Raw genomic sequence first — 21035 nt, 5'->3', positions numbered from 1 at the left:
AATGTCTAATTTGCTTTTCCCCTGTCCCAACACTCCGAAAAGATCACACTATTCTTAAATGCCAAACAAAAAGATTTTATTTACAAACTCAAATATCCAAAACAGGGAGCAAAACCAACTTCAGGAGGGAACAAGGCCAAAATAACAAACATAACAGTTCTAACTTAGTGGTAAAGAAACTCAGGTAACCTCACAAAAGAAAATATCAAATAAACAACAGAAGTCTTACCTGACTCCCTTACTAACTCAACACATGAGAAAAGATGACCAAAAGTAAATGGCGTCCTCCTCCCTACTGCTCCTTCTTAAAATAAGTAAGTAAACAAAACAAAGAGCTCAAGTTTCGGAAAAGAGTAGGAATGGGGCTGTAGTAACAAGATGACAACGGGTGAAGTTGAAGTTAAGGCTAGCACCTTAGCACAAATAACAAGCTAACACATAGCACAAGCAATAGCACACAAGCTAATGTCTAAGGCAGGAGAAAACACAATCTCCTCTAGTGAGCGGGTCAGAAAGCAGGAGGGCGCCTGCGCCCAAAACACCCTCCCCTGTCCTTCAGGTGTCGGCAGCCTTTAACTCCACAGAGCTCCCCTCGTTAGCCAATGTGGATCCAGCGGTGATTGGTGCAATAAGGCACAGCTGAGCTACACCAAGTGTGGTAGACGAGAGGAAGAAAAAAAGGGAAAAAGATGAGAGAGAAACACAACATAGTGTAGCATGACAATTCATGTTTACAATACAATAAACATAAAATAAATACGTCAGAGGACGTAACACATCCATCACCAAACTTACAACCAATGGATTGTAAATTACTATAACATCAGACATAATATTACTCTCAGTCACCAACATCAAACTCACAAGCCCTGGACAATGCATCTGCAACCACATTTTCCACTCCTTTCTTGTGGTGGATATCAAGGTTATATTCTTGAAGGAACAATGACCAACGCATCAAACGTTGATTAAGGTTGCACATTCGGGAGATAAACACAAGAGGATTATGGTCTGTAAAAACAACGAGAGGTACACAACTCCCACCCACATAAACTTCAAAATGTTTAAGTGATAATACCAAGGCAAGAGCCTCTTTCTCAATAGTGCTGTAGTTTCTCTGACACTTGGAGAACTTCTTGGAGAAGTAACAAACAGGATGCTCGACACCAGCATCATCCTCCTGTACCAGGACAGCACCTGCACCTACAGCACTTGCATCAATTTGTAACTTAAATGGAAGAGAAAAGTTAGGGGCAGAGAGAATTGGAGCATTGCATAAAAGGTCTTTCACAGCAATAAAAGCATTTTCGCACTGAGAATTCCAAACAAACTTTCTCTCTGTGCTAAGCAAGTCAGTTAAGGGAGATACCACAGTTGCGAAGTTCTTGCAAAAACCTCGATAGTATCCAGCCATCCCTAAAAACCTACGTAACTGACGTTTAGTAAGGGGACTAGAAAATTCAGTAACAGCGATCACTTTAGCTGTCACAGGTCTTACACAGCCTTGGCCCACTTTCTTTCCAAGGTATGTTACCACAGCTTTATCAAACTCACACTTTGCTAAGTTGAGTGTTAAGTTAGCACTACACAGTCTTTCAAACACTCTGTCCAAATTAGTAAGATGGTCTTCCCAATTACAAGAGTAAACCACAATGTCATCCAAATATGCTTCACAATTACACAGTCCGGACAAAACTTTCTGCATGAGCCTCTGGAATGTCGCTGGGGCATTTCGCATGCTAAACGCCATACAGTTGTACTGTAGAAAATTGTCAGGGGTGACAAACGCAGAGATTTCACACGCTCGTGTAGTCAAGGGAACCTGCCAGTAACCCTTTAACAGGTCTAGTTTTGTCACACTGGGTTACTGCAAGATGAGACTTAGCCAGGCTACACGCTTTGTGTAAGCGTTCACGAAAATAACTCACATAATCAAGAACAGACATAGGGGCGCTCTCTTTACCCGTTAACTGCTCTTTCAACAAATTCAGAGGTCCGCGAACTGTATGAGCGAACACAAGTTCCGCAGGATTGAACCCTAAAGATTCTTGAACGGACCCTCTCACAGCAAACATGAGTAGCGGCAATCCATCTACCCAATCTTTACCAGTCTCAGTACAAAAAGTACGCAACAAAGTCTTCAACGTCTGATGAAAGCATTCCAATACACCCTGTGATTCTGGATAAGCACTAGACAACTTGTGTGAAACTCCCAGCTCTTTTAACAGCTGCTCAAACACTTTAGAAGTGAAATTTGTGCCTTGGTCTGTCTGAATTACTCTTGGCAGACCGAATGTAGTAAAAAACTTCACGATCTCTTTCAAGACTACGTGTGCTTTCAATGTACGCAAAGGTACGGCTTCAGGGTAGCGAGTAGCAGCACACATAAGTATTAAAATATACTGGTGCCCATGTTTCGATTTAGGCAATGGTCCTACACAGTCAATTATCAACCTCTCAAACGGTTCCCCAGTGACAGGAATCGGGTGAAGTGGAGCTTTAGGAACAGTCTGATTAGGCTTTCCTGCACGTTGACAAACATCACATGACCTACAAAATCGTGAAACATCACCTTTCACACCAGGCCAATAAAAATGTTTCACAATTTGCTGAAATGTCTTCGTGACACCTAGATGACCAGCGAGAACATGTTCATGCACTAACCTCAACACATGAGATCGGTAAGTGGAAGGTAAAACTATTTGATACGCTATCTGCCAATCATCACTTTCTTTTGGCTGCCATTTACGCATTAAAATTTTATCATCCCAAAAATATCCCACCCTTGCCACCGCAAGGTCAGCACTTGCCACTGCAGCACTAATACAATTTGTTAGAGTGGGTTCTAACTTCTGGGCAGCACTCAAATTTTCCTTAACCACGACAGAGTCTTTCTCCAATGGAAACTTGGGCTTCTGCTCCGCAATCCCATCCTCCTTAACAGATAACCTGCCCTCTAGCTGCTTAAGGGGTACATTCAGAAAAGAATCAGACAAGTCAATAACATCCTGAAAACTTTTCGATTGAGATCTTGTAACCACACAAGCTGGAAAAACTAGTGGAAAGGTTACAGAGAGATCTGGTATCTCAGAAATTACTGGCTTGCTTACGACAATTGGACTGGGAAAAACTGTACCACCAGCAAGATCATTTCCCAATATGATACTGACATGCTCAACGGGCAACTTCTTACAAACCCCCATCTGTACTTGGCCTGAAACTAAGTCTGACTTCAAGTTAAAAGTGTGCAAAGGAATACTAATACATCCCATTTCGATACCCCGCACTAGCGTGTTGGCACCTGCATACGATGAATCACAAAACTGTAACACATCCTCCAATACGAGAGATTGTGCCGATCCAGTGTCCCTTAAAATCTGAACACACTTAACTGTAGAGTCTCCTACAAGTGACACATAACCTGTCAGCATAAAAGGACTAAATGAAGAAGCATCCTGGGTAACTGAATCAGGAACTGCCTGTACAGTCGCCGCACTTTTAGGTCTAGCCTTTTGCTTCCAAGCGCTACACTCAGCAATCATGTGACCAGGATCAAGACAATAAAAACGAACCCTCCTCTTCTCTGTGCCCTTTAAAACTGCTTTTCCACCACCAGACATTTTGACTTTACCATTAGGCACAGTACGAATGACGGACTCCGTGGCGAAAGGCGCTTTAAACTGACGTACCGAAGAAAAGACGGTTCAGTGAGTAAGTGCGAACTCGTCAGCGAGCACAGCCGCATCAGTGATTTTGAATACTTTTTGCTTATTTAAATGAACAACGTTCTCCGGTAAGCAATTCTTAAAATCTTCAAGTATGATTAATTCTTGCAATTCCTCGTAAGTGGTAATCTTACAAGCGCGGCACCACTTCTCAAACAGAAATTTCTTTTCCCTTGCAAACTCCACATGAGTCTGTTTGGGCTGCTTTAAACATGCCCTAAACCTCTGTCTATAGGCTTCTGGAACCAACTCATATGCTCTCAATACTACTGCTTTCACTGCATCATAGTCTAACGACTCTTCAATTGGTAAGGCAGCACACACCTCCTGCGCTTTGCCTACTAGGTTACACTGCAGTAGTAAAGCACACATATCTTTTGGCCAGTTTAACTTTGCAGCCACACGCTCAAATGCTACAAAGTAGGCATCTACCTCTGACTCACAGAAAGGCGGAACCAATTTAACATACCTACTTATGTCAAATTCAGGACCGGTTATTCCACTATCGCCAGTAGAAGACGCTCTAGCCCGAGGAAGAGGAACTGGACGACTACGCAAAGTTTCCACTTCTACCTCAAGCCTGCATAATTTCACATCATGATCAGCTTGAACTTCAAGAGCTTTTAATCGTAGCATTTGCGTCTCGTATTCTTGCTTTTTCAAAGCAAGATCAAGCTCCTTTAATCTCACAGCTACGTGAGGATCTACTAACGCTACACTTATTACTAGTAACGGAGTTAGAGTCAATCTCTGCACCAACATCTTCCTCATCCCTCTGCTCTAAAACTTTATCAGGAAAGATGCCAGTTTCCACCAATTTAACATATAACTCTTCCTTAATCACATGTTTCCGAGCAGCCCTAGAAACAGCGATATTATAAAAATCTGCTATCAAAATAAGATCTACCTTTCTACAGTTATTAAACTCTTCCAAAGAAGGAGATAAGGTAAACTTCAATAAATCAAAGTCCATATTTCCACTAATATGACTCCTCCCCTACCAAAGACTACAGCAGCCACACAAACTTTATACTTCAGCAATACGGGAAACAAACGTGATATAAACATACACAAGTAACTAAATGGATGGACGAGCCCCCAATTGTTACGTTCTCCTCGTGTCTAGGGGTGGAAGAGAAGTAACAAAACGAATTAAGATAGCAGGTTTTTATCTACAAACCTGAATACAATGTCTAATTTGCTTTTCCCCTGTCCCAACACTCCGAAAAGATCACACTATTCTTAAATGCCAAACAAAAAGATTTTATTTACAAACTCAAATATCCAAAACAGGGAGCAAAACCAACTTCAGGAGGGAACAAGGCCAAAATAACAAACATAACAGTTCTAACTTAGTGGTAAAGAAACTCAGGTAACCTCACAAAAGAAAATATCAAATAAACAACAGAAGTCTTACCTGACTCCCTTACTAACTCAACACATGAGAAAAGATGACCAAAAGTAAATGGAGTCCTCCTCCCTACTGCTCCTTCTTAAAATAAGTAAGTAAACAAAACAAAGAACTCAAGTTTCGGAAAAAGAGTAGGAATGGGGCTGTAGTAATGACTAACAAGATGACAACGGGTGAAGTTGAAGTTAAGGCTAGCACCTTAGCACAAATAACAAGCTAACACATAACACAAGCAATAACACACAAGCTAATGTCTAAGGCAGGAGAAAACACAATCTCCTCTAGTGAGCGGGTCAGAAAGCAGGAGGGCACCTTCTCCTAAGCCTCTCTGCTCTCTGCTCTCTGCTCTCTGCTCTCTGCTCTCTGCTCTCTGCTCTCTGCTCTCTGCTCTCTGCTCTCTGCTCTCTGCTCTCTGCTCTCTGCTCTCTGCTCTCTGCTCTCTGCTCTCTGCTCACAAAACACCCTCCCCTGTCCTTCAGGTGTCGGCAGCCTTTAACTCCACAGAGCTCCCCTCGTTAGCCAATGTGGATCCAGCAGTGATTGGTGCAATAAGGCACAGCTGAGCTACACCAAGTGTGGTAGACGAGAGGAAGAAAAAAAGGGAAAAAGATGAGAGAGAAACACAACATAGTGTAGCATGACAATTCATGTTTACAATACAATAAACATAAAATAAATACGTCAGCGGACGTAACAGTGGGCTGTAATCAGGAAGAGGATTCAAAATGGTGGCTGCTTTGGTGAAGAAGAGGGGAGTTGGTGAAAAGAGGAGGAGAGTGTTTGGTGAAGAGAGGACTTTGTTGGTGAAGATAGACTGTTGGTGTGAGAGAAGAATGTTGTTGGTGAAGTGAAGGATTAGGACGAAAAGATAAGACTTAGACTGCCCAGACCTGTTTTGTGTTTCTGTTGTTGTTTAAATGTCTTTGTTTGTAATAAAAGATTAGCATTAAGTGTTGTTGCGTCGTTTTGGAGTTTATACTCCTATGTCCCATTTGTTATGTCCCTGACCCTAGACCGGGGACGTAACAAATTTTGGGGGCTCGTCCGTGATTTCCTATCGCGTAGGTAGGATATTGTGTAGGCTCTGGACCTTGGCAACTGTTCTCATCTGGGTGAGTTTTTTCTGTTTATGTGGGTTTTCTGGTGAACTCTGGATAGGTAGAGCTGTCCAGCTGGGTTCTGCCTTGAGCGGGTCCTTCCAACGGACGCTGTTTGTTATGTTTGTTTGTTGTTTTGGTTTACTGTTTTTGGGGGAAAATCCAGGGGGAGGTACGCGTCGAGCATTTCTGTCTCAGTCAGAGACTGGAAATGTTGCGAGCTTGCGTTTAAAGGTGCCTAAAACTGGTAACTTCCCTGAAGACTAGCTAGATCTTAGGTAGCTGGCTGGTTAGGTAGATTAGGAGCTGGAGTTCCTAGAATCCCACAGGAGCAGACTGACTCTGGTATACATCCCAGTGAGCCGTAGTTGGGTCTGTGTAGTTTCTCTTTGTTTTGGTGGGTTCACCAAGTAATTCAATTTATATTTTGTTGTGAGATTAGAATTACAGGTCACTATGGCAACAGGTTTTGAGGGTTTTGTTGAGTTCCCTTCCGATGAGATGTTAGCAGAGTTAACCAAGGAGCAGCTATTGGGTGTAGCTGACTTTTATGGCATACCCATTGCCAGCGCCGATAGAAAGTTGAAAGACTTATTAGTAACAGCGTTAAAAATCGGGTTGGTGGAAAAGGGGGTACCATGTGTTAAATCTGGTAGTCCACTTTCTGCTGAGGGCTTGGAAGAGTCCGGCGAGAGTTTCTCTAGTGAAATTCGGTTAAAGGAAATGTCACTGCAAGAGAAGCAGATGCAGCTTGAAGCAGCAAAACTGTGAGCTGACCGAGAAGCTCGTGGGCTGCGTGAAAAGGAACTAGCGCATCAGCTACAACTCAAGCAATTGTAACTGGAAGAACATGATCACGAACGCCAGTTGCACCTTAAGCAAATGGAGTTGGAAGAACGTGATCGCGAACGCCAGTTTGAGCGTGAACGTCAAGAACAAGACCTAGAATTAAAGCGTCTCGAACTTGAATTAGCTTCCAAGTCTGTCCTGTCTGTCGAGTCGCAAACCCCTGTTTTCGATGTCAGCTGACATATTAGACTGGTGCCTCCATTTTCTGAGGACGAGGTGGAAAAATATTTTAGTCACTTTGAACGAGTAGCAACAACTTTACAGTGGCCTAAAGTTGTTTGGACGCTGCTACTGCAGTGTGTTCTTGTGGGCAAGGCTCAGGAAGTTTACTCTTCACTTTCTTTGCAGCAGAGCTCTGACTATGATGTGGTAAAGACTTCAATTCTGAACGCGTACGAACTTGTCCCGGAAGCGTACCGTCAAAGATTCCGGAAGTCTAGGAAGGGTGAGCAAATTACGTATGTGGAGTTTGCCAGAGAGAAAGAAGCTTTGTTTAACCGGTGGTGTGTTTCCAGTAAGGTCAGTACGTGGGAACAGCTTCGTGAATTAATCCTTTTGGAGGAATTTAAAAACTGCGTCTCGGAAGCTGTTGCCACTCATCTGAACGACCAGAAAGTGTCAACGCTGGCGCAGGCATCCGTCTGCGCAGATGAATTCGTGCTTACTCATAAAGTTGTGTTTTATTCAGTCTCACGAAAACCAGATCGGGATGTGAGTTTCCGACGGGATGTGAGTATCCGACCCGTTTCCTTTAGTGATGGTCGCGCATGTTTTTATTGTCACGAGACCGGCCATCTCATCGCTAAATGCCCAAAACTCTTAAAGAAGCATGGTTCACCTCCTAAATCCTCACCAAAAGGGGTTGGGTTTGTTCAGTCTGCTGTGAGTGTCCCCACTATTGTTGATCCTGTCTATGAACCTTTTGTGCTTGCTGGTACAGTTTCCGCAGCTGCTGGAAACAGTAGTGCAGTGCCAGTGCGCATTTTACGAGACACCGGTGCTGCGCAGTCTTTTGTTTTAGCGAATGTCTGGCCCTTTTCTGATGACACGTTCTGTGGCTCTTATGTACTGGTGCGGGGTATTGAACTAGGCATCGTTAAAGTGCCACTGCACGTTCTAAACCTGCACTGTGCTTTATTTTCAGGTTCGTGCAAAGTCGCAGTGCACCCCAAACTGCCTATGCAGGGAATCGATCTTACTCTTGGGAACGATTTGGCTGGAGGGAAAGTTCTTCCCCTTCCGGAGGTCATCGATAACCCTGCAGTTCCACCCTCTTCAGTGGTGCCGGGTTATGAGTCAGTTTTCCCTGCTTGTGCAGTCACCCGAGCGCAGACACGCCGGCAGAGTACGGATGAGCTGTGTGATACGTTTATGGCTGTTTCTGACCCTCTGGTCTCCCGTGCAGCGCCATCAGACGGCGGAGTGGTAGAGGGAGCGCCGCGGACGTGCGCTGTTAATGTCCATGATGATGAAACAATGTCGCTGCCTGTAAGTAAAACGCTTATATCCCAGGAGCAGCGAAAGACTCTACTTTAACGCAGTGTCGTTCGGCTGTTGTTGACAAGGCCAACATAACTGCAAATTCGGTAGCCTTTTTCTGGGATAAAGGGATCTTGATGAGGAAGTGGAATCCTCCAACTGCTGATGACGTAGGTTGGAATTCAGTATATCAAGTGGTGGTTCCTCTTAAATTTCGGTCTCAGGTGCTGTGTTTAGGGCATGACAACGTGATGTCTGGACACTTAGGAATAACAAAAACATATAACAAGATTTTGCGCCATTTCTTTTGGCCTGGGTTGAAATCCGATGTTGCTCAATATTGTCGATCGTGTCACGTTTGTCAATTGGCTGGTAAACCGAACCAGTCAATTCCGCCCGCGCCACTCTGTCCTGTGCCTGTCCTCACAGAACCATTTTCGAAGATAATTTTAGATTGTGTTGGTCCACTTCCTCGTACCAAAACAGGTTTTAAATACTTGCTGACGATAATATGTAGTGCCACAAGTTTCCCGGAAGCAGTTCCGTTACGCTCACTAAAGGCTAAGAATATAGTGAGAGCCTTAGTGACGTTCTTTTCTACTTTTGGACTTCCAAAATTGGTCCAAACGGACCAAGGTTCGAATTTCCTGTCTCGCCTTTTTAAGCAAGTTTTGGAGGAATTACAAATAAAGCATCTGGTATCAAGTGCTTACCATCCTCAGTCACAAGGAGCATTGGAACGTTTTCACCAAACTCTGAAGTCCATGCTCCGTACTTATTGCTTAGCTTCGGCTAAAGAGTGGGATGATGGTCTCCCACTATTGTTGTTCAGGAGTCTTTGGGATTCAGCCCTGCTGACCTTGTATTCGGTCACACCGTGCGTGGTCCACTCAAGCTTCTTAAAGAAGCCTGGGTAGCTGAACCATTGACAGAGACTAATGTGCTGGATCATGTCAGTTCCTTTCGGGAACGGCTTCATAATGCTTGTGCTACTGCTCGAGCTTCCTTACAACATGCACAAGGGTCTATGAAAGCCCGATATGATCAGAAAGCAGTCTCTCGATCTTTTCAGCCGGGTGATAAGAGTTCTGGTTTTATTACCACTAATGTGGTCTGCTCTCTAAGCAAAATTCTCAGGTCCTTATGTGGTGGAGTCCCAGTTAAGTGACACTGATTACGTTGTTCGCACTCCTGACCGTAAACGTAAAATGCGTGTATGTCATGTGAACATGCTCAAGAAATACGTTATGAGAGACAGTGAAAGGTAAAGGAGCTGCTGTGTTATCTGTGGCTTCTATGCCCCTGCTGAATGCATATTCTCCCGAGGAGGATGGGTTACATCTAGGAAATGTTCCTGTGTCTTCGCCCAGATTACACAACAGTGTGATCTTACAAAACTTAGATGCACATCTGTCACATTTGCCTCTTAACGAACGGGAGCAGGTTATGATTTTAATTTGGACATATAAGATATTGTTTGGTGATGTTCCGTCATGTACTACAGTATTAAAGCATGACATTGATGTTGGTGAACATGCCCCAATCAGACAGCACCCGTACAGACTAAATCCCACTAAGCGTACGGTAATGCAGTCTGAGGTTGATTATTTGTTGGAACATGGGTTCTCAGTGCCAAGCTGTAGTCCATGGAGTAGTCCCTGTCTGTTAGTACCTAAGCCTGATGGTACAGTTCGTTTCTGTACTGATTACAGAAAAGTAAATGCAGTAACTAGACCCGATTCATTTCCATTGCCCCGAATGGAAGATTGTGTTGATAGGGTTGGTTCGGCTCGTATTGTCAGTAAATTAGACTTGCTTCGTGGTTACTGGCAAGTTCCGTTGACTCCCCGAGCTTCTGAAATTTCTGCTTTAGTCACACCGGATAATTTCTTAGAATATACGGTTATGCCTTTTGGGTTACGTAATGCACCAGCGACTTTTCAGCGTCTAATGGCTAAAGTGCTTTGTGGAATTAAAAACTGTGACGCTTATTTAGATGACATTATTGTCTATTCGTCCACTTGGTCCACACTCTGACAGCTGTGTTCAAGCGGCTGCAGGATGCATCGCTGACTTTGAACTTGGCGAAGTGTGAGTTCGGCAAAGCCACTGTGACTTACCTAGGTAAAGAGGTGGGTCAAGGCCAGGTAAAACCTGTGATGGCTAAGATTCAGGCCATTCTTGCCTTCCCAGTTCCCACATCGAAAAGGGAACTGCGCCGATTTTAGGGAATGGCTGGATACTACCGGGCTTTTTGTAAAAACTTTTCGGAGGTAGTGTGTCCGTTGACTGAACTGCTGCGAGGCAGAGTACAGTTTAGTTGGAACGATGAATGCCAGAATGCTTTTATGTCTGTGAAAACCCTTCTTTGCAGTTCCCCTGTTCTTGCTGCTCCTGACTTCCAGCGCCCTTTCAAACTGGAGGTGGATGCCAGTGCTGTTGGAGCTGGGCCTGTGCTGTTACAGGAAGATGCGGATGGAGTTGATCATCCCATCTGCTTCTTCTCAAAAAAGTTCTTAAAACATCAGGTGAACTACAGCACCATTGAAAAGGAGGCGCTAGCCAAGTATACATTGGGTCTACCACACAACCTGTTTTCGTTTTTACTGACCACAATCCCCTGGTGTTTTTATCTCAGATGAAAAACACAAATCAGCATATTATGCGCTGGTCCTTGGTTTTGCATGGTTTCAATTTAGAAATTAAGTACAAACGTGGGACGGACAACGTTTTGGCTGACGCCTTGTCACGGGCCTTTTAGGGTTTTTTTGGGTGAATCAACATAGTACGTTGATTTTGGGTGGTGGGGGTGTGACGTCCCGTGGCAGACTATGGGTGTTTTCTGTTGTGTTTGTGTGTGTCTCTCTCTGGTAGTAAGCGGGGTTTGAACCTGGGTCTTCTGGTTCATAGGCGAGTGTGTTACCCACTAGGCTACTACAACCCCTGCATGAATACAATCTTTCATAGTACACATTACAAGAAAAATTTCAGGATGTGGATTGATCCTAAAAATCGGTACCAAGTTGGTATCAGTATTGGATTGGTACTATCACAATGGTATTGATATTTTCACTCTTCTATTTCTGTACCACGTTTGAACTGAAGGTAAGAGTGGGGGGGTGGGGTGGGGGTTGGCTAAGGTGGAGGTCAACTTCATGGTAAGCCAACCTGAAGCAGAGGCGGTTCTATTAATGTCTGTCGAATACAGAATTCATTGCTAACTGTACTTAGGTATAAAACACTGATGGCTTGATGTTTGAATGAAATATGTGTTGGAAATGCTTAAACAAGCTAGAGCACTCAATTAAATCACTATACATGAGACCCTCTGTGTTCGATAACACATATATTGGAGGAATTGGACCCCAGAGACAGATGCCAGAAAGTTACACTGCTGGGGACTTTGAACCCTGTAAACTTTTACACAAGTGAAAGCAGAAACAGATTGAAGTTAATGATCTACAACTGAGCAACATATTAAGGCTTCAAAGGAATAACCAGTCTGAAGGCAGGTAAGTTCTGACAACATTTCATCTGATGATTATTTGCACCCAAAATTCATTCTCATACTGAACCATTCGCCTTTTAGAATTTCATAAGCGTGTGTCATGGCACAAAAGCTGTTGCTTATTGATACTGATTGTGGCATTGACGATGCCCAAGCAATCATGATGGCCCTGGCAGAACCCACTGTGAAGGTTGTGGGGATAACCTGTTGCTTTGGGAACACCACTGTGGACTATGTTTGCCAGAACGTGGTTAAAGTTCTGTCTGTCTGTGAACGTTCGGAGGTTGGTACGAATCACAAACTGTTCTGTGTCTGTGCTGTTCTCTGTGCACCCGGACTAACTCTGACTTTCTAACCTAGATTCAAGTGTTTCGAGGGGCCTGCTGTCCCCTGGTAGGTGGTAAAAATGACTTTACCGACCACTTTGGAACAGATGGCCTGGGAGATGTTCTGGAGGACAGAGACTCGGAGGTGTGGAAGGATAAAATCCAGAAAGAGCATGCTGCTCTCGCCATGATCAGACTAGCATCTGAAAACCAGGGAAAGGTGACTGCTAGATCTTTTAATATGGTGATTTTTTCCATTAATGCCATTTGTGCTAACTTAAATTTTATTTTTCTAAAATTCTAAAATTTCAAGAGAGTCGGGTCTTTTGCTTTCCGTAGATTTCTCTGGTGGCGGTTGGTCCATTAACAAATCTGGCCATGGCAGTCAGGCTGGACCCCACTTTTCCTCGTAATTTGAAGGATCTTTACATTATGGGAGGAAATATGGAAGGTAAGAGCACAATGTGAAGTCACTTCCCTGTACAGACTTGAATGTGTGGCTTTGTTTTCAGGAAAAGGGAACATGACTCCATGTGCAGAATTTAACTTTGTAATGGATCCAGAATCGGCATATGTAGTCCTGGAGGAATACCTCTGTCCCACACATATAGCAACATGGGAATTTACCTGCAGAAATACACTGCCTTGGGTAAGATCTGTATGTATTTTTTAAATTTGCGCTGTAATCAAGTGGTTAGAAATCCCATTGGATGCTTTTACGTGTGACAAGCATTAACCAACAATAGAGTTCTTTTAAAATCTATGTGAATGTATTCTACTCTTGTTTATATGACATCATAAGATGCATTAATGTTCCAGGACTTTTTTGAAGACATGGTGAACCAAGACACAGCCGCAGCTAAATTCATGAAGCTCATCACTTCAAAGTGCTGGGCCTTCTCTAAGACGTTTGGTGAGAATAACAGGGATGTGCACTTTGGACAAGGCTTTGTGCCCTATGATTCATTTGCAGTGGCTGCATGCATTGACCAAAGGACAGTGACCGACAGCATCCAGTGCCCTGTGCGCGTGGAGCTGCAGGGGAGCTTGGGACGTGGCATGCTGGCGCTGGACCCCACCAACATGCTGAAGAAAAGCCACAGTGCGTCAGTCATGAAGTCATGCGACCAAACGAAGTTCTGCAAGCTACTCATGGCATCCCTAAATCAGCCTTAAGTCAAATTCGTAACAATAAACTTCTCGTCGTTACATACAGTTGCCAGAGAAATGCACATTTTAGTTCCCTTGTGCATATTCTGCATGGATTGTGAATTAGACATTACAACTGAAATTCAAGTAGCATTGACAACAGTTAAAATCCAATTAGAAAAAAGGTCAAATAAATGTCTGTGTCAAATACATGTGGACATAACTTTATTATTAAAAAACATACAGATGTTCATTTTAAAGTGATGCAGCACTTATCCCATATGGCCATATCCATCTATAGCTGTGTAAAACCATAAAAGCGCAAAATGTTGACAAGGGCAGCAGAGTTTTCTGTATTACACTCGCTATATAGCTTTTACATACTTGACAGTAATTAATTTAAAATAATTTGTATGTCATTCACTTGGAAACCGGCTTAAAATAACTTAATGTAGGGGCAGTTAAAGGGAAAAAACATGGCATTATATGGCATTGTTTGAAGCAAACAATGGCTCAGGTGCCAATTCTGTTGAAGTTGCTGGGTCAAGGGACAGGGGTCCACCGGCACTGGGAGGATTGGGAAGATGTCCAAATGCTCCAGGGGTTGTAGGTGCAGCTAGCATCAACGGGGGCTGGAGCAGGAGGAACCAGGCTGGTGGGAGGGTTTAAGGAGTGCAGGGATGAGTCTGCGCTGTTTGTCCAGATGGAGATGCTGAAAGGTTTGGTGACCCAGGGGTTGCAGCTGTGGCTCAGGATGGACTAGCGGAGGCACAGAGAAGATCAGAGAAGCCCTGACCTTTATCGTGTATGAAGAGCACATTGTTCCTGATTGTAAATTCCAGTGCTAGTGTGGTTGCTACTGTGACTCCATTCTTCACTTTACATAGTATCATAATACTGGTTCCAGCTTGACTCGTTTTAATGTATTGGTCATCAGTAAAAATAATAGTAACATGATTTTCAAAAGAGGTTCTTAAAACCAACAAATTCATGCAAACACATTTGTTCATCCAAGCATGGTGGATGGGCTCTGGGTTACCTGGGTGGCGGCTGTTTCAGAGCCATCAGGTTCCACAGAGACAGTGTGAGGTAGACTTTCTATCACTGGACCATACAGACACACAGGCACAAGACTGAAATTAACATGTAAAATGTACAGCTGGATGTACAAACAGTGCAATGTAGTTCTGATTTTTCAAAACCACCACCGCCACACGGCATCATCATGCATTGAAACTGGGAGATGAACCGAGCATGCTGTGCTAATGTCTGACAGGGGTCTTTTCAGAACGGGATCTGCATTCATGGTCTGTTTGGAGATCTGCCAAAGGCTGTCTGCTTCTGCAAAGAATGGTGGAGGTGGAGGTGCTGAGATGCTGACAACCACTTACAGAAGAAACCCGAAAAGGCTAAAAAAAATGTCCAGTCCAGAACTTACGGTTACACAGTAGGTGAATTGGAATGTCCCATTTGGGTGTAGGGGACTCTTTCCCTCCCTCAGAACCACTGCTTTGGCCCAGTATTGGGCTGTTAGACACAAACGTTTTCAGGGAACTTTCATCTTTCTAGTGGCCCCTGAGCAGAAAAAATGAGAGAGAAGTGTCAACATCCATGAGAAGCACAGAGATGGGTCAACGTCAGTACCCTCCTTTCTGCTTCAGTAGCGCTCTCGGTTCTAGGTATGACGGTCTTACGCTGTGTACTTTCCACAGGTGTGACACAAGGGAGCTCCAGGGACCTGGACAGGACGTCACTACTGCCAAAGTTCACAAACAAACTGGATTGATCAGTCTGGTTGTCCTTCTTTGCTTTGGCTTGTTTGCTTTGGGTTTGGTGGAGGACATTTCATTTTTATCTTGGCCTTTTAACTCCTGGATATAAAACACATGCAGTGACAAAGACTCAACAACATGTAGTAAGAAGGTTAGAAGACAGCACGGTTTTGTCACTTTGTGAACAAGCACCTCTCTTATGCTGCTGTCCACGTCATGGTTGGACATTTCCGTGGTAGTTGAGGAGCTGTCTTCATTTTCAGCCAGGGCTTCATTTTGCTCATCTCGCTCAACCTTTCCCTTGGCTGTTTTCCCCTTCTCTTCCCTCTTCTTCTTTGTTTTACCTCGAGCCTTCCCTTTCAATTCCAGTACTAAAAAGAGTAAAGAATAGATAATATAAAGAATAGATAAAGACACAAACCTAGGGCTGCACGATTTGGGGAAAAAGACATATTGTGATTATTGAGATCAATATTGCGATATGCGATTGCGATATGATAAAGGACACTTGCTTGTATATCAATGAAAAGTCGCAAACTAATAGTGAAATGTTTAATTTCAAAGTGAAACATACAAACTACTTATAACAACCTGAAATGCCCAGTGCTTTCAAAATACAATATTCTACAAATATAAAATAATCACAAAAAAAAAAAAAAAAAATCACAAAAAACTCTTTACATTACTGTCGAACGACAAACCCTGGTAAGGCTAAACAACTGTTTTGATTATATTTGGCCATTATAAAATCCCGTATTATAGTTCTTACGTTTAACCAAAACATTATTTGGAGGCTGACTTGAACACAGGGATGCATAGCTTTGCTAGCTTAGCTAAGGTTAAGATTTGTAAACTGAGGTGAATTTCTTTAGGAAACCTTCAAAGTTTGAAAAAAGTTACCTAAACAGCTAAGGACAGTCTAAATAGTTAATGCCTACGTTTAGCCAAAACGTTGTTTGGAGGATGACTTGAACACAGGAATGCATAGCTTCGCTAGCTTATCCTAGCTTAGCTAAGGTTAAGACTTATGAAACAGGATTTTATAATGGCCAAATATATTCAAAACACTTGTCCCGCTTTACCTATGAAATGTAATCCCCTGGGATCTGGTTTGGAGCGTACAGCGGTTTGTACAGCCCCAAGCAGCACAAGAGTGAGGCATTTTTAGCACTTTTCTCCATAGACATGCATATGCTTCACTCCACTGCAGAGCCTCTCGCAATATGGCGGTGACGTTGACGTACGATGCAGCTCGTCATGCGCCGTCTACCCATATGTCTCCAAATCGAAAGTCGTGTGACCAAACACGTCACATCCGACTGAGATGCGAGACGTGAGATGTGAGACTTCAGTCAGCTCGCCAACTTTGAGAGAATGAGAATGGATCGGCAACATATCCGATCCAATCCATGTACTAATCATTTAAATTGCATCTTTTGCGTTCATGTAATCGCACAGACTGACATCGCGATTACGATTGCGATTAGATTAATTGTGCAGCACTACACAAACCATTAAAAGACAACAATGTTCACCGGTGAAAGATGAGAGCTTTGTTTTGTGTGGTGCTGACAAGGAGGGTCAGTTCAAGTCTCTGTCCATGGCCATAAGCAGCTGGCTGAAGCCTTGATCATCAGAGCTGTGGACTCTTTGGGGACCGTCCAAGAGGTCATGGGGCAACACCTGCTCCTGCTTGGTGCTCCCTGTCTTGTAGTTTGTTAGCTGACTGGTGTCCTTGATTTGCAGAAGTGTAAAGTGCTCAGCGCCTGATCTGGATCAGTCACTAGAGTCCACTGAAACTCTACCACTTTCCAAAGGACACTGTAACATAGTCATACTTTGTGGAGATAATCATAGTATGTATGATCTCCATGATCACATTCAATCAGAACATTTAATGAGCACCAAAACAATGATGTAGAGCCTCAACTCCCAGCTGGGCCGAGGAAGCACATTTTTACATATTGGTAGCATGTAGGTAGGGCAGTGATGCATTCAACACAAACGCAAACTCTGCCCCCCCAACTGTACTGAGCTTTGTGAAGACGTGAAGTCTGGTGTAAACCTGTCAAGATAAAAAACCCAGATCTTCATTTAGACAGAAGGACAGTCGCATAAGGCAACATAAACACACACACACACACACACACACACACACACACACATTAAAACACAAAAAGATCACTTAAATTGAGTTTAAAGATTCTTGAGTGCCAATAACACATAATCTGAATATTTTGGAAACCAAAACCATTATATAGAAGCATTATTTTGTTCTTAATAGCATAATGTCTTGAAGAAAGAAATATATTGTCTGATGTGGTTGGAAAGCCTGCTGTGATCGCTTCAGTTCCAAAATCTCAAAGTATATGCTCACATTCGCAGTTTCTAAGTAGTCCTTCGGTCATCTTAAATCTCAGAGAGCTGCTGGGACCTGGAGACTTTCAAGCCACCCTTTCCATGGTGCCCTGACCATAAACCACAATCAGGTCCAACACATTTAGGTTGTTCCTGAAATGATAGAATGACTGCCACACATACTTGTCATTCAAATTGTCATCTGTTGTCATTCAAAACTACCAAAAGCAGTATCCAACCAGACCAAAGTTCATCAAGTTCACATCTAGGTCCAGAATCAAAACTAAATGTGTCTGAGTGCACTGTCCTGACATGGCAAAGACATTTTGCATTTACAATACTGACTCAGACCGAATCATGATGATCAGCAGGGAGGAGACACCATGGTTGTTGGCAGGAGTAAATCTCACCCTCACTGACTTCAGCTCACCAGGCATCAGCTGTAGGTTGTGAACAGTGGGCTTCAGGGAACCTCAGAACCCTGGTGCTCCTCTTTGCTGCAGGGGACTGGTGGAAAACGGTAAACGGTGGAACAAACAAAATAAGTTATTTACTCTTTAAAAAAAGGAAAGTATAAAGTAGCAGATGCTGTTACTAAACAGAACTGAAAGGTGACAGATACTCACCTGACGTCTGGGGACCTGCAACGTCAGTGTTTTTGTATCAATGCTGGTATTGCACACAAAGCTAAACCTATGACAGTAAAAGATTAAGACATAACAGAAAAACATAAAAATAGGTCAATTACAACTTTTTTAATAATCATAGTCAGGACATGAAATTATCCATATTATTGCAACAAGACATTTTACATAAGATTCTCCACTTTGACTGGTGCTTTTATTGAAGTCACTTTTGTTAGAACCGACCAGAAAGCAGGTAGCATGTAAACCTGCAACAGCATCCTGTTTTTTTTTTTTTCTGTGTGCTTACGGTAGCATAACTCAAAACCAGGACAAAAAGATCAGTTTGAATACTAAACAAATTTGTTAAGAGAAAAATACAAAAAAAAAAAAAACATGCAAGAAACAATCAAAGAAAGGGCACTTTTGTTTAACAACAAGTTCTCTTTAAATTTCCCTCTAGATTTCCCTCTAAACTACTTTTATGAAAGACATTTTATTTTATACATCAAAACGATAAGAAGTGTTTGATTCAACTTACCTGGCCGCGAAGCCACGTACGGCGTGAATTTCGTGTCCCATCATGTATTGCGAGTTGAACGTCCAATCAGCGATCTTCTGTCAAGAGCTGTTGAGCTGAAACTAGCTTTTTTTAGTTTACAAGTCAATCCTTTGTGATCAGTTTAAATTTAGTTTTACTTTGTAATAAATTGTGCAAAACTGCGTTAAGGTCAGTTTGCCTCGCTACTCGTAAGATGAGGATTATGGGTAGTGTAGTTCCCTTAACTATTTAACATTGACCAAAAATCTGTTATTCTTACCTGAACTTTGCGTACAGAGTTGCTCTGTTTATGGCGATGTGCGAAAAGAAGTGTTTAATTTATCTTACTGCCACGACTATATTTTGTGGCTGCGTCTAACAAATCTGAAATCATTACATTTGCGACTTCTGACTTAGAAGAGCCAGCGACGGACTGAGACGGATTCGGGGAATAAAGACAGTTCAGCGCAAGGTGTGCTGCTTTATTTCTTACTTTGTGTAACAATAAACTTTATTTTATTTGACGACTTCAGCGTCCATCTTCCTTCACCCAGCCTCGGTCGTGAAAACACAATGCTGTGTAGAAATATAGTGGAATAGAGAGAATAGATATTTGCTGTAATGGAGTAAATGTATTAATTCTACTTGAATAACATGAATATCTGTATTTAAATACACCAACAACGTGCATTACTACACCTGCGCCTCAGTCCCTCTGGTGTGCGGGTTGTAGTGTGGGCCGGGGTTTGTGACGTCACGTGGTGAAGGCTGGGGGCAGGTGCAGGTGGGAGAGAGAGATGCAGGGAGAGCGGGCATGTGTTCGGGGCGCTGCGAGCGTGTGGCCGATAGTTCGGTAGTTAGGGGGTGATGTAGGGGGCGAGTGGTGTTAAATGTGCATATGAGCGCCTTTTTGCGGGATATCTGGGATTGTAATTACAATGATTACGACTGTAGTGTAGCTGGCGCTATAATGCACCATAGTAGGAATTTAGTAAGCTATGCGATTTTTTTGGTTAATTTGGATTAATTATTGCACAATAATTTATGCAATGAGTAACATGGCATCGTAATGAAAAGTGTTTGTTTGTAAAATTACCTGTGCTTTAGAAGTTATACCTGTACGAGTTACGTGATAGCGCGACCCGGAAGTGTATGTGGGAGTAGCGGGAGAGAAAAGTTACGAGAGAAGTCAGAGAAATACGAAAGAGGAACGATAAAGAAACAAACGTTCAGTTGCACATCATTCTACTACTGGTCAAACAGGTGCACACGGTAAATATTTTGTGAAGCTATTATTGCCTTGTTACATCTGGAATGTGCAATTTGTGTTCATTATTGTGATGAATGTGAATTTGAAATATTGAATTTGTTTATTTTAGTTTTCACGGTGTTCCATCAGCGTTTCATGACCTGTATGAAAGAAATAAATGTCAGTGGATATCAGTACGAAGCATGAAGTCTTTTTGAGCAGACTGGAGTAGTTACATGTAGTGCAGCGGCAGATGGTGGCATTGTACGACTGATACTGAAATATGTGGCTATTGTTGTGTGACTGGTGCTGCGGAGGTGAACCATTCTACCAGTTCCACGCACACCATTAGACACTTGGACAGCCGGGTGGTTCACGAATTCCCTTTTTATTTTCTGTAATACATGCAAGGTACAGTGGAGTAGGTGGGAATTAGCCTACGGTTGGTCTGGATAACTCTCTCCATTCAGTGTCCTGAATTGCTTTTTTTCTTTTACAACTTCATGCAGATACATACTTGGTTGTAAATGTAATAAAAGGTACAAATAAGCAAAACAAACTAAATAAGGCCTCTCACTTTGGTGATCATATAGTGATGTGAAAAGCACTGAACACTTAAGCATAATGAACTCAAAACTCTTAGCATCTGCATTAATACATTTTATCCGTAGCACCAGGGATAATTCAAGTGAACCCTTTTTCTTAGAATTAAATAAGAAACCACATGAACACAGTGAAACATGAGACTCACCAATACAAATACAAATACATTTACTGAGTGGTGTACTACCAGATTACCACCTAACTAACTAACTTATATGAACGAATCTTAACAGATATAACATAACCCAAAACTTTTGGTAGAACCATATAACATTATAAAAACACAAGAAAATCCAAACGATATTACCTGTAATACATGCAAGGTACAGTGGAGTAGGTGGGAAT

The 21035-nt window shown here is 42.7% G+C and overlaps 2 protein-coding genes and 1 long non-coding RNA gene across 7 annotated transcripts; 2 read left to right on the top strand and 1 right to left on the bottom strand.

Annotated features, from left to right (window-relative positions):
• Nucleotides 1-7268: 7268 nt before the first annotated feature.
• Nucleotides 7269-11660, top strand: LOC114802311 (uncharacterized). Of its 3 annotated transcripts, none has more exons than XM_029001089.1 (4): nucleotides 7269-7601; nucleotides 7771-7811; nucleotides 8227-8570; nucleotides 10967-11660. In XM_029001089.1, exons 1-4 carry the CDS (start codon nucleotides 7543-7545, stop codon nucleotides 11201-11203), a joined length of 681 nt encoding a protein of 226 aa, XP_028856922.1. In that variant the 5' UTR covers nucleotides 7269-7542; the 3' UTR covers nucleotides 11204-11660. The 3 variants fall into 3 exon arrangements, 2 of the variants coding, with proteins under 2 accessions (XP_028856922.1, XP_028856923.1); XM_029001090.1 differs by lacking the exon at nucleotides 10967-11660 and adding an exon at nucleotides 10936-10966; XR_003751705.1 differs by lacking the exon at nucleotides 7771-7811 and having other exon boundaries at nucleotides 8227-11660.
• Nucleotides 11661-11702: 42 nt separating this feature from the next.
• On the top strand, nucleotides 11703-13749 carry LOC114802304 (probable uridine nucleosidase 1). Of its 3 annotated transcripts, none has more exons than XM_029001077.1 (6): nucleotides 11703-12069; nucleotides 12151-12352; nucleotides 12430-12615; nucleotides 12735-12846; nucleotides 12908-13044; nucleotides 13215-13571. In XM_029001077.1, exons 2-6 carry the CDS (start codon nucleotides 12170-12172, stop codon nucleotides 13569-13571), a joined length of 975 nt encoding a protein of 324 aa, XP_028856910.1. In that variant the 5' UTR covers nucleotides 11703-12069; nucleotides 12151-12169. The 3 variants fall into 3 exon arrangements, with proteins under 3 accessions (XP_028856910.1, XP_028856909.1, XP_028856911.1); XM_029001076.1 differs by having other exon boundaries at nucleotides 11703-12073; XM_029001078.1 differs by lacking the exon at nucleotides 11703-12069 and having other exon boundaries at nucleotides 12170-12352; nucleotides 13215-13749.
• Nucleotides 13750-13963: 214 nt separating this feature from the next.
• Nucleotides 13964-19592, bottom strand: LOC114802305 (uncharacterized). The gene is made up of 10 exons (XR_003751704.1): nucleotides 19538-19592; nucleotides 19332-19414; nucleotides 18839-18933; nucleotides 18301-18367; nucleotides 18085-18181; nucleotides 15509-15687; nucleotides 15239-15415; nucleotides 14983-15119; nucleotides 14584-14885; nucleotides 13964-14303 (listed from the first exon to the last, which is right to left on the bottom strand). It is a non-coding gene; the product is annotated as an uncharacterized LOC114802305 (long non-coding RNA).
• Between the last annotated feature and the right edge of the window lie 1443 nt (nucleotides 19593-21035).

Source organism: Denticeps clupeoides, chromosome 13 (assembly GCF_900700375.1).
Source record: "Denticeps clupeoides chromosome 13, fDenClu1.1, whole genome shotgun sequence".
NCBI lineage: Eukaryota > Metazoa > Chordata > Actinopteri > Clupeiformes > Denticipitidae > Denticeps > Denticeps clupeoides.
This window is presented reverse-complemented; position numbering and strand designations above follow the sequence as displayed.